The sequence below is a fragment of the Propithecus coquereli genome, unplaced genomic scaffold (genome assembly GCF_000956105.1).
Source record: "Propithecus coquereli isolate 6110/MARCELLA unplaced genomic scaffold, Pcoq_1.0 Scaffold496, whole genome shotgun sequence".
NCBI lineage: Eukaryota > Metazoa > Chordata > Mammalia > Primates > Indriidae > Propithecus > Propithecus coquereli.
The window spans coordinates 1,163,250-1,175,514 of NW_012150796.1; the positions used below are offsets into that span (position 1 = coordinate 1,163,250).

The 12,265-nt window shown below is 51.7% G+C and overlaps 1 protein-coding gene across 1 annotated transcript; it reads left to right on the forward strand.

Moving 5' to 3' along the window:
- Positions 1 to 485: 485 nt before the first annotated feature.
- Positions 486 to 11,116, forward strand: CHRNA6 (cholinergic receptor, nicotinic, alpha 6 (neuronal)). The gene is made up of 6 exons (XM_012655963.1): positions 486 to 543; positions 2,056 to 2,195; positions 7,372 to 7,416; positions 8,529 to 8,638; positions 8,720 to 9,698; positions 10,867 to 11,116. The coding sequence occupies exons 1-6, from the start codon at positions 486 to 488 to the stop codon at positions 10,996 to 10,998; spliced, it is 1,464 nt and encodes a 487-aa protein (XP_012511417.1). The 3' UTR covers positions 10,999 to 11,116.
- The last annotated feature ends 1,149 nt before the right edge of the window (positions 11,117 to 12,265 follow it).

Here is a 12,265-nt window from a genome sequence, read left to right on the forward strand (position 1 = left end):
CTCCCTTCCTCCCTGGTGTCCTCCCCGTCTCAGTAACCGCGTCCCTGAGGGCCGAGCGGCTGCACCTTGGCCGAAAGCCCCTGGCGGTCGGGGCAAGGGTGGCGGCTGCTGGGCCTGCAGCGGGGCGCGGGGGCCGGGCCTGCGCTCCCTGGGGACCGCGGCGGCTGCAGAGGCCGGGCCTCCCCGCCCTGCCGCTCGCACTCGCTCTCCGCGTCTCCTCCCCTTTCTGCGGGAAAGGCGATCCCGGCTGACGGCAACCGCGATGACTCAGCCCCCGTCGGATTCGGATCCGACCCCTCGACTCGCTCTGCCTGTGCCTCGTCCCCCGTCCTGGGAACAGCCGTGTCTGTCTCCCGGAGGCTGGAGTTCGCGGAGGACGCGCGCACTGCAGCGGGTTTGTGACGGCGCGGGTCGGGCGCGCGCAGCCGAGAGCGCGCGTCCCTGCGTCCTGCGCGTGCGAGCGGGAAGCGCGGCGGGTCTCAGCCATGCTGCCCAGCGAGGGCTTGTGTCTCTGGCTCTGCGTGTTCGTGCCTTTCTTTAAAGGTAGGTTTTAGCTCTGCTTCATCTTCCGTTCCCTTCTTAGCTGCGTGGGCTTACTCTCCGCTCTGGCTGCGCTTGCGCAGACGCGGCAGATCCCGCGGGAAAATACGCGAGTGTCTGCACAGCACCCGCCACTGCCACAGCCGCGCGCTGCTCGCTGTGGTTTTCATTAGTTACGTTGGACATATAAGATGAGATTTCGGGGGTAGGGTGGGGTGAGGAGGACAACGACAGGTATTTATGTGAACTGCATTTATTTTATTTTCCCAGTTGAAATGTAAAATAAGAACGATGCAGTTTTCTATTCATCTCTGCTATGGATGTATTCAACTTATTTATTGTTAGTTGTATTTCGTATTTTTTTCAAGGTGGTGATCCATGTGTTAGCTGACACTATTGCACAGTCCATGAACCCTCCCATTTTGCAAGTGATCATCTCCGTTTCCTGGAAACATGTCGTTTTACTATGCCGAAATGTTTCCCAAGAGTAAGATAGTTCATTTTAAAAGTTCAGACTGAGAAACGGAAACCTGCTGCTCTGGGGAACAACCTCATTTCCATGTGCTGTTTGGCTTGCCGGGGACCTGCTTGTCCAGACCCGGGAGGGCTTATCTAAAATGTCTCAAGGGAAAAAATGAATAATCAGGAGGATTTTTTGGTCTGTTTTATGAAGAAACATTATCATTATGGCAAGAATAGTACTTTACATTGAAAATTTTTCATTCTTGTTAAAATCCCACGGTTTCAGGGCTCCGAAGGCGTTGCGGAAACTTTCCATTCGCAACAGCAGCCGTCGTTTTGCTCATTTCTCCTGATAAGCGTCTCACCGACTTAGTTTCTTTCTTTCAAGGTATAAATCCCTTTAGGACATTTGTGGAATAATATTTCAGGTGTCAAATTTGGATTTCTATAAAGGAAAATGTAGAGGGAATAGACCTCTACAAACGAAGACCAGTAACTTACCGCTAATACCTTCTTGGAAAAATACAAAGAGATATGCATGAAATATTAATAACTGTCTAGACTTTAATGACTGAAAATGCTATTATTTAAGAACCTATTTTGACTTCTTTTCAAAATACTTTAAGTAAATTTGTCTTAAAAACCTTGCATTCTCACAAATCTCCAAAATAACTGAATTTCAAAGTTGATTTTAAAAGAGCATGGCTTGTGAAGACCTTAATGAAATTACTAGTTATTTCAGTTTTTGCTTGGCGAAGGTTCCCTAGCGAAGCACCTTGCAGGTGTAGACACAGGCGTCCGTTGAGCAGCATTGTGACAAGAAAGGGCAGGACTTTCCCAAACACTGGTGAGCCTCCCGGTCCATCCATGAGTGCGACCTGAGCAAAGACTCCAAGCCTCGAGTCTGCTCCTTTCGGCTGTGGTGCTTAGACTCTAGAAACACCTCTGTCCCTGCTGTCGCTCGCGCCCTGAGAGGCAGCCCGGCTGGAGACAGCGCGGGTCGCGAGGCTGCCACCCCGGCGACGCTGACTCTCCCTCTGCTTGGCCACGCAGGCTGCGAAGGCTGCGCCGCCGAGGAGAGGCTCTTCCGCAGACTCTTCTCACGTTACAACCGGTTCATCAGGCCCGTGGAGAACGTCTCCGACCCCGTCACGGTGCACTTTGAAGTGGCCATCACGCAGCTGGCCGACGTGGTGAGTCCCGCTCCCCGGAGAGCCCTTGCCCAGCCTGGCTGCACTTTCTGCACGTGGTAGACAAGGGAATTTTCAAACCGCAGATAGATGCACACCTAGGTGAGGGCCGGCCCCCTGGGCGGGAGACCCTTTCCCCGACGGGCCGTCAGTGCTCCCGCTGAAGCAGGTGTTTCTGGAAGTGAAAGAAGGGTGAGAAGGAAAGTTGTCGTGCACCATTCGCCGGGCTCACGCTTCGTGGCCGTCATCTTCATCTCGTTGCTGAGGACATGCAAGCTGGGCTGAGTGACTGTCCCAAGGTCATGCGATCACGGAAGGGTGAAACTGGGATTTAACTCCCAAGCTTGTGCCTTTTTTGCTCCACAATTGAAGAATTGCTTTAAGTCTGCTATGTTAAGTAAGAAAGAAAAAATTTAGTTCCTTTCATAAGAGATTGCATCCCACCCTGAAAAAAAAAAAGGATGGGAATTCGGAGATCTTGGAGAGATCTAGAGCTGGAGTTCTTTGCTTGGATGCCCTTTGCGCCTCCTTGCCGGGAGAGGAGGTGGGGAGCCTGTTTGCTCAGGTGGACCAGGCTCCGGGCTCCAGGGCCCAGCTGGGAAGGGGCAGGGTGGGCCGCTGAGCCGGGCTCAGACCACATTCCAGGAACAGGCGGGCTGGGAAGCAGGGAGCCCTGAGGCAGCTCCAGAGAGGGGTGCTGGACCATGTCCCCGAGACCACAGTGCACAGAAGGAGGGAGCCCTTCCGACGTGTCAGCCCAGCCCATGTGTGGGAAGGAGCCCTCCTCCTGCCAGGCTGCCCTGTGGGTGAGGCAGCGGTGGCTCCTCTAGGTGTCCCTGGGGAAAGACCTGAACTATGGGTGTGAGTCAGGGCCCCCCATACTATCCAGTTTATGCTTCCCAGTGGACGGGGCTGGCCCTGGCTGGGTCCTCTGGCTTCTGCCCCAGGCTAGAAGTGGAAGAGTGCATGTACTGATAAACATTGATTTAAAAAAGAAAAGCTAGATGTTTCCTTGTGGGGAGTTAGCTACGCTCCCAGCAAAAAATCGGGTCCCTTAGGTAGGGGTTGCCGCAAAGGATAAGAAAATAATAGAAAATGGAAAATAATAGAAACAAAAGAATACACAGAGACGAAGGTATAGTTTTATAGATTTATAAAGATAATAGACAAAGCGAGGGTACTCAAGGGACCTCACGATATCTCCGTGACTCGCAAGGCCACGAGTGAAGTTTCACATGGGCATTTATAGGTCAGTGGTCAGTTGCCATGGGTAACAGATTTACATAGTAACAGGTAGTTCATTTGGGGTTAAAAGTCTTTTAAAAGGTTTCTATAGATCCCTTAACTAACTCTGGTTACAAAATCTTTCAAAGACAAACTTCTAAGTTCTAAGGTAAATTTATCACTTAACAGAAGGGTTAAACAGAGATATAGTGGCTCCATATTTCTTTATCAAGTTATTGTGTACTGAGACAGGTAGTCAGGAGTTTAAGCAGGAACTGTCCCTTGGGCTGATTGCTTTCGGCCACAGGTGTCTGTCTCTCGGGGTGGGCACTCTTTGATCAGCTCTCATCCTGTGGCTCCTGGCAGACCTGCTTTGCCTTTCAAAGCAAGCCAGAACCACAGGTCTGAGATCTGCAGCGCCATATTGGGAAGCAGCTGCCACTGACCTTGGAGATGCCCTCCTGAGGTGGAGCAGCTTCCGATATGCAAACTAACACGTTCACATATTCCTTCAGGGCAAAGCCCTGCAAAACTGGGACGTTTCTGTCTCTAATATAGTTATATTAATGTGTGGAGTGACATTTCCTCTCACTTGGAGGGACCCACTCATTCTTTTAATAAATATTTATTATCTATTCTGATCCCCTTCCCACCCCCAATAGCTTGGTACTGGTTGCTGGTCTCCTCCTGGGCTGGAAGCCATCCTTGCCACGGTTTGGGTTGTTGCGAATGGAACACTGACCTGAATTTCCTCTAGGGTCTGTAAAGGCCACTTCCCTACACAGCGTTACTTCAAATCCCTGCTTGATCCACCCTTTCAGGACATTGTCCTGAAGCTAGTGGGTAGGGGACTGCTAAATGCAGATTTCGACATTTACATTTGGTTACTAGTATCAGAGATTTTTTAAAAACAGCTTTAATAAATTAAGTTTATCCTTCTCCACTCCCACTGCTTCACTTGACCAGAAAAAAAAATAGAACAAGTTTATTCCTTTCTTATGTAGTGGAAATCTAAAACCTCCATCCAGGAGGTTAATACCAGATGGCTTCATGGTGTCAGTGGTTGTGCCACTAGGTTCAGTTGCCCACGTTGTGCACTGCACAACTCCAGGGGCTGTCACTGCCATGGGCTGATTCTAAAAGCATAAAGCAGACATGGCAACAATGACCAAGGTTCCTTCTGCCTTTCTATTTCACTAACCTCAGCATGTGGTTTCTGCCCTCAGTGTGGCCTCACAGTCCAAAATAACTTGCATTTCCACTCAGCATGTTCACATTCTTGGCAAGAAGCAGGAGAAAGTGGGGAAAGGGCAGAAGGGGGACATGCAGGACATCTGTGACTTTCTCAAGGAGCTTTCTTGGAAGTCCTACCGGCAGCTTCTGCTTTCCTTCTCACTGACTCCCTCTAGCTGCAAGGGAGACTTGGGAAATGTTTAAATTGGGGTCACTGTGGATTCATACACAGTTGTAAAAGACGATGGTGAGATCCCCGTACACTTTGCCCAGTTTCTCCCGTTAAGCTGTCCACCGTTTGTAAAATGTTCTCCTTTCGACACTGTTATATAAAATGCAACCAGTGTGTAAACTTTTGGGGTTGGGTTTTCCACTCGGCGTGAACCCTCAGTCATCCGCACTGCCAAGTGTGTCAGCAGTTCCTGCCTCCGTGTCGCTGAGTAGCATTCTGGCATGTGACCACAGTTTGTACAACTGTTTACTTACTGAAGAACATTTGGGCTGATTCCAGTTTTTGGTCTATTACAATAAAGCTGCCGTGCACATCTTTGTACAGGATTTTGTGTAAACATAAATTTTCGTGACTCCACGATAAATGTCCCGGAGCGCAATTGCTGGGCATCCTCAGGTGAGCTCGGGTGGCTCTGTGGTCAACACAGCTAGGATGCTCGGTCGCGACTCCCTTCTAGAAGGTCCCTGGGCCCTCTGCTGCTGTCTGAGCCCCGGCATGGCCTTGCAGCTCCCGAAGGCTCTACGTGGACCTGTTTTTGCTGCCAGCAGAAGGACCCTGGGCTCCAAGTTTTCTGATTTCTTTCAGTGGAGGAGCACGCCCACTGCCCCTCACAGGGATCCAGGACAAAGCCCCTGCAGGGGTGTTTGCTGGCCTGGCAGAACTGAAATGTCAAACTTAAAGCCCTTGTAAAATGCAGCCCCCGTGGCCTTTCTGATCTGCGTCTCTGAGTCTATTGCTCCAGAAATGAGTCCACTTGAAATTAGAAATCAAAGCCTTTAATGTAACTGGCATGTCAATGAATTGATTTTCCCAAGAAAGAGGTAGATTGACGGTCCCGGGAGTGTGGGGCGGTACTGTGGGTCTCTGGTGACCTCCCCTGGACTGTGTGAAAGCCGTGCTCAGGTCTGCCGGTGTGGTCTGGAGCTGGGTGGAGAGCACGCCTTGCCAGACCAGGCCCCGGTCCATAGAGCCGCTGATACCTTCCAGGTGTCCCCACCTCCACCGCCTAGGACTAGCTCCACAGGGAGCTTCGCTGCCTGTGCAGGTGTGGCTGAGGAGACAGGCCTGTCGTGGAATGGTATCGCCAGCTGATTTCAGCGCTTTGGACACAGCCGCCTAGTTCAGAGAGGACACAGGCTTTGGAAGGTGGTTGGGGCTTATGCCAGTCACCCCCGAGACCTTCCCGGAACCGATACTGCAGAGCTCGTCATTCCTGACCCACAGAGAGTTGACTTGCTGCCGTGGCCCCGCGGGACTCTGCATGAGCACAAGGCCCTGCCCTTCGGCAATCGTGAGGCCAGGAATTGCTTGGCCCGCGGACACGTGTAGCCCATTTCCTGCTTCCTGGGACGCGTAGGAAACAGGAACGCAACTCCCCGTGCTGCCCTTCGTGAGCCCCGGGGCTCACCCTGGCTCGACACAGGCCTGCGTGAGGGAGGAAGCTTGCAGGCCTCTGCGTGGCGGGGCGGCAGTGGGGCGAGGCGGGCGTGGACAGCGGCAGAGCGGCCCAGTGTTCCAGGGCACGGCTGTGACCGCAGGCTCCCTCCGCCCGCCGCTGAGAGCTTGTGCTCCGCAGGGAGCTCGGCGTCCTGGGAGGCCGGGCCGGGAGCGAGTTCTGGGAATCCACTCCCGGCCGCGGGGACCTGCCGTAGGTCCGTGCGGTGTCTGTGGTCGCCTTCTCGCCGGCTGGCGGCCTAGGAACTGGTTACGTTTGGAGTGTCGGCTGCAGTGCCCTTCCTCCACCTGCCGAAATAGGTGCGTGAGTGCGCGTGCGCACTGCGCGGCCCTCTGCTGTGCTTCACGGGACTCGCAGCTGTTGCGTGTCTGTTGTGAGTCTGCGTCTCCTCAACTAACAGCTAAGGCGCGCGGAGGCAGGACCTTTCCCGCCTGTTACCGCTGCCCTCCCAGTGTCCGCGGAGCACGGTGGTCACTGCCTAAGGGTCTGTGTGCGAGTGACGGGCGGGCGCGTGCCGGCGCGGGGCAGATCCCAGCCGGAGTCCCGGGCGAGCTGAGGCAGGGCCCGGGCGGGGCCTGGGCTCTGCGCTGGACAGTGCGAGTTGCCGCGGAGGAAGGGAGGTTCCTGGGCCTGGGCGAAGCTGCGAGCCCGTTCGGAAACCTGTCACCATCTGCAGCGCTTCCCTCTCTCCTTCCCATTCTCTCTCTTCTTTTCCTCTTTCCTTTCGTGGAATGAGAAATCTATTTGGACGGCGGGGATCCGAGAGCCTTCGGAGCACAGGTGGGGCTTAGGTCAGCTGTGAAAGACACTGTAAAGCCACCTTTCCCTTGCACATCAGCAGGGCTGGGACCAGACGTGGAGACGTTGCGTTTCTGGTTGCCTCCTGAACTCTCTACGTTGCCTTCTCAGCCCGCTCGCTTTCCTCCATGAGCACGAAACATTCAGACTTGGCTCTTTTAGTTATAGTTCTTGCTGTAAGACTCACCTCGATAGCAAGTACAACTGAAGCTAAAAATACTGTTTCTTCCTCCCAGGATGAAGTAAACCAGATCATGGAAACCAACTTGTGGCTGCGTCACGTACGTGTCTGTATCATGGGTCGGTTTACAATGAGGAATGGATAAAATCCACTACCTCCTTCCATCTCCAACTTGTGATAAAGCATAAAATATTAGTATTACCTGCCCTGCCTCCCCAGAGCCTAAAGTTCAGCTCTGGTAATAGCTGACTCGAGGCAAACTTCACGGGTGCACAAACCGAGTGACGCTGGTCTCTTGACGTAGAGACTTCTGCTTTTCCTGGTTGCTGCACTCAGATCTCCCACTGTTCTCTGCAGCGTGAGCTCCAGAGCCTGGTACTTGCTGGGCTGGGTCCCTGCTGGACCAGGACTGGAGACATCAGTAGCTGAGTTCAAGAGCATGGGGGTGAGAGTCACAACAGCCGGTTGTATCACTTACACCATTTCTTTCTTCCTTAAAAAAGTCTTAATCTTTTACACAGATTTTGTATCAAACTCACCATCATACACTTGAACTATTTTGTTAATATTAGAAGTGGGTTGCTGCTCCAGTTTGAGTATAGTCCCTGGAACATGGAAATCCTATAACCTTGGCCAGCTAACTAATAATCAATACGTAATTACCTAATTAAGTATTTGCCAAAGTCAGCTCAGCTATTTAGCACCCTGGATATAATTTCCCAAATTTTGATAGAAACCAATGAATGTATTCTTCAAATAAGAATTTATTTAAAAAAAAAACGGTTGAACCAACAGAAATTTTACATTGGGAGAACATTATTATTATTATTTTTTTTTGAGACAGAGTCTCACTCTTTTTACCTAGGCTAGAGTGCCGTGGCGTCGGCCTAGCTCACAGCAACCTCAAACTCCTGGGCTCAAGTGATCCTCCTGCCTCAGCCTCCCAAGCAGCTGGGACTACAGGCATGCGCCAACATGCCCAGCTAATTTTTTCTATATATTTTTTAGTTGTCCAGCCAATTTCTTTCTGTTTTTTTTTTTTTAGTAGAGACGGGGTCTTGCTCTTGCTTAGGCTGGTCTCGAACTCCTGAGCTCAAAACGATCCGCCTGCCTGGGCCTCCCAGAGTGCTAGGATTACAGGCGTGAGCCATCGCGCCCAGCCTGGGAGAACATTATTAAGTGATTTTAAAAACTGATCTCTATTTCTTTTAGATTTGGAATGATTATAAACTGCGCTGGGACCCAGTGGACTATGATGGCATTGAGACGCTCCGTGTTCCCGCGGAGAAGATTTGGAAGCCTGACATTGTTCTCTATAACAAGTACGCCTTCCAGAGTGGCCTCTGGGGACGCTGACCCGTAGTAAAGGGAGCATTACTAACGCTGTCTGGTTTACTTTGCAGTGCTGTTGGTGACTTCCAAGTCGAAGGCAAGACAAAAGCTCTTCTTAAATACAATGGCACGATAACCTGGACCCCGCCAGCGATTTTTAAGAGTTCCTGTCCTATGGATATCACTTTTTTCCCTTTTGACCATCAAAATTGTTCCCTAAAATTTGGTTCCTGGACATATGACAAAGCTGAAATTGATCTTCTAATCATTGGATCTAAAGTGGATATGAAAGATTTTTGGGAAAACAGTGAGTGGGAAATAGTTGATGCTTCTGGCTACAAGCATGACATAAAATACAACTGTTGTGAAGAGATATACACAGACATAACGTACTCTTTTTACCTTAGAAGACTGCCGATGTTTTACACCGTTAACCTGATCCTCCCCTGTCTATTCATTTCGTTTCTAACCGTGTTGGTCTTTTATCTTCCTTCGGACTGCGGCGAAAAAGTGACACTTTGCATTTCGGTCCTGCTTTCCCTGACGGTGTTTTTGCTGGTCATCACAGAGACCATCCCGTCCACGTCGCTCGTGGTCCCGCTGGTGGGCGAGTACCTGCTGTTCACCATGATCTTTGTCACCCTGTCCATCGTGGTGACGGTGTTTGTGCTGAACATACACTATCGCACCCCGGCCACGCACACCATGCCCAGCTGGGTGCAGACAGTTTTCCTCCGGCTGTTACCCCAGGTCCTGATGATGAGGAAGCCCCTGGCCAAGACCAGGGAGACAGGCTTGGGTACAATGTCCAGAGGCATTTCCAGGAGGCCTGCCAAGGTGAAGTTTGCCAGCCATGGAGGACCCAAACTCCTCAAAGAATGCTGCCACTGTCACAAATCAAGTGAGCTGGCCACCAGCAGGAGAAGATTAAGTCATCAGCCTTTACGGTGGGTGGCTGAAAATTCAGAGCACTCGCCTGAGGTTGAAGATGTGGTTAATAGTGTTCAATTCATAGCAGAAAACATGAAGAACCACAACGAAACGAAGGAGGTAAATTTGTGTGTCTCCTCTACCTGGAGGCCTAAACCACTCTAGGGACACAGTCAGATCTTCAGTGAGTTTGTTCCCAAGAGGGTCCGCGGCCTGACTCTGAGCCTAGCAGTGACGGGGTCAGGTGTGGCCCCGGAGCAAATCTGCAGCTCCAGAAATGTGAATGCAAGTGAAATTTGGTTAAAGTAAACACTCAGGACAAACTTGGTTGATGAAACCAAGAGCCCCTGCACGAGAAACAGGGGCAAATAGAAGGGCGGGAAGGAAGCGGCTGCCCCCAGAGGGGAAGGAGAAATGGGTGCAGGGAAGCGTGCAGCCCGGAGTGTTGGGCGGAGGCGGACAAGGCGGGAGAAGGTGGGAGAAGGCAGGAGAAGGCGGGAGTGTTCATGCCTTCCGGCAGCTCCAGTCCCACCTGTCCTACTTGAGAGGATTTAGGTGCTGGTGGAAAGAGCCGCAGGGATATTTTTAGCGTCTGCATACTCTGCTCCTGCTGCCAGAACGCAACTATAGCAGCATGCGCCTCCCTCATCCTCCAAAGATAGAGCCCGGGAGAGTCGCATCCACCGTCCACACCGCGAGGGTATAGCTGAGGTCCTCTGGCTTTGGCCTCAGACTGTGGCTGCTGGCAGCTGCGTCTGCGCGGTTGGCTCGGGGAAGATGCTGCGAATGCCCGTCCGCAGGTGGGGTGGGGTGCGTCACAGGACAAGAAAGACCAGGAGAACTCGCCTTCCTGGTGCCATCGTCATACACTCTAACAGAGAGTTGCTGTTGACTTTCAAGACATAACTGCAGGGACTGTGGCAGAAGCCTGGGGCTCCGGAACTGGAGGGACGTGAGAAATGCAGCCACTCATGTGGTCAGTGTCCCTGTGCCATCTGGCGGGCTGCCCATCCCTAGGGAGAGGTCCTCGGTCACACCCACCCCTGCCTCAGCCTCCTTCCCCACCTGCCAGGACGCCCAGCCCCGCGACAGGCTCTTAGCCATGTTCAGACAGAACAAAACTGCTGCGCGCACGAGACAGCAGACACGGGGCGCCGAAGTAACTCTAATGTTTACTTCCGAAAGTGCCAGGGAAACCTTCTTTGAAAAAGAAGAAGCTTTTTATGAGACAGCGTTTCCTATGGTTTTGATTTTCAAAGCTAGCTCTGATTTTTCGTCTGTGTTTCAGGTGGAGGATGCCTGGAAATACGTGGCCACGGTGGCGGACAGAGCGCTGCTCTGGGTGTTCGTGGCCGTCTGCGTGTGCGGGACCGCGGGGCTCTTCATGCAGCCGCTGCTTGGGAACACAGGAAAACCTTAAGCTGTACTTTCCTTTTCTGTCCAGACATTTCCGGACGCCGTGTCTGTTCTGTGTTCCCTGCCACAGGAAAGGAGCACAAAGCTTCCACCTGAGGCCCCCGCCTAAACTGACAACTGGGTGGAAAAGAGGACTTTACTGCCACGTAGGGGCCTGAGTGGCCTCCTGTGCAGCACAGGGAGGACGTCAGGATGTCGTGTGACGCTAGAGCCCAGAGCTGGTGGTGCCCACAGGCTAAGAGTGCCAGCTGAGGCTCCTCTTGTCTGTGCGTGTTTGGCTTCCTGGGACATGAATGACTCGCCACACAGCCGGACGATGCAACGAGCGTCAAGCCGTGCTAAGCGAGGTCCTCGTGCTGTTTGTCAGTAGAGCGACGCAGGACGGGAGGCTCTGCCAGTGGGACCCTGCTCACGTCTGCAGCACTGTGGACTATTGCACCCTTGCTCTCTCCTGCATGTGTCTGTGACGTCGCTCACGCTCTCCAGCGTTACTTGATACATTAATTGGTCCAAAACAATAGCGCATAGTCGAGTCTGTCTTAGCAGCCTGTGTTTAATCGGCACTCATCCGGCAAGAAACGTGGGTGGGGACCCCGCACCGCGAGGCATTGCAGGCCTAGCAGCAGTAGGTTCTCTGCCCAAGCGCTCGCGGCCTCTTCGGAAAAGTCCTAGGTGGAAAGATCTGCAGGACCAGGTGTCCGAGGGAGTGTCGCTAGAGTGACACAAGTAGGCGAACAAAGTGTGAGGCATCCTTTGCTGTTGAAAAAAGATGTCCTTCTAGTCTTTTCTCATCAGTAGTTTTCACCTGTTCATTATAGGAGACTGAAAATAAAGTCACTATATTTCTTCTATAAGAAATTACAATCTTGGACCTTTTGGAGCAGCTCCTTTTCTGAGAGGGGGACCTTGGGAACTCTGTTTCACTCCACACTGATCTTCTTACTTGTGTAAATATGATGATTTTAAAGATGTATTTTCAAGCAGGAAACAAGAAATCTACTCTACGAAGGAAATCCTTTTATTTGTGCCTTTTCCCTTCTGGTCTTTGTCTATGTGCTCATGGTTCGACTTTGCCTGCAGGCTGTTTTCTTAAAACGTAATGTCAGGAACATTTCTGCTGTTACAGCCTTGAAGTAGAGTTGTTGTGACGGCATAATTTCCATTGTCTTGGTCTCTTTAGGGTCATAAGACCAGGTTCTGAGTTTCGTTTTGTTTTTCAACCATTGTGTAACTTTGGGCACATCGATGAAGCTTGCTGAGAATTTCTTGAT

Excerpts from the sequence above, each read along its gene's own strand:
- CHRNA6 (XM_012655963.1), top strand. The coding sequence starts at position 486 with ATGCTGCCCAGCGAGGGCTTGTGTCTCTGGCTCTGCGTGTTCGTGCCT. Across the intron at positions 544-2,055 it reads GTTCGTGCCTTTCTTTAAAG|GCTGCGAAGGCTGCGCCGCC; the intron begins GTAGGTTTTAGC and ends TTGGCCACGCAG. Across the intron at positions 2,196-7,371 it reads TCACGCAGCTGGCCGACGTG|GATGAAGTAAACCAGATCAT; the intron begins GTGAGTCCCGCT and ends TCTTCCTCCCAG.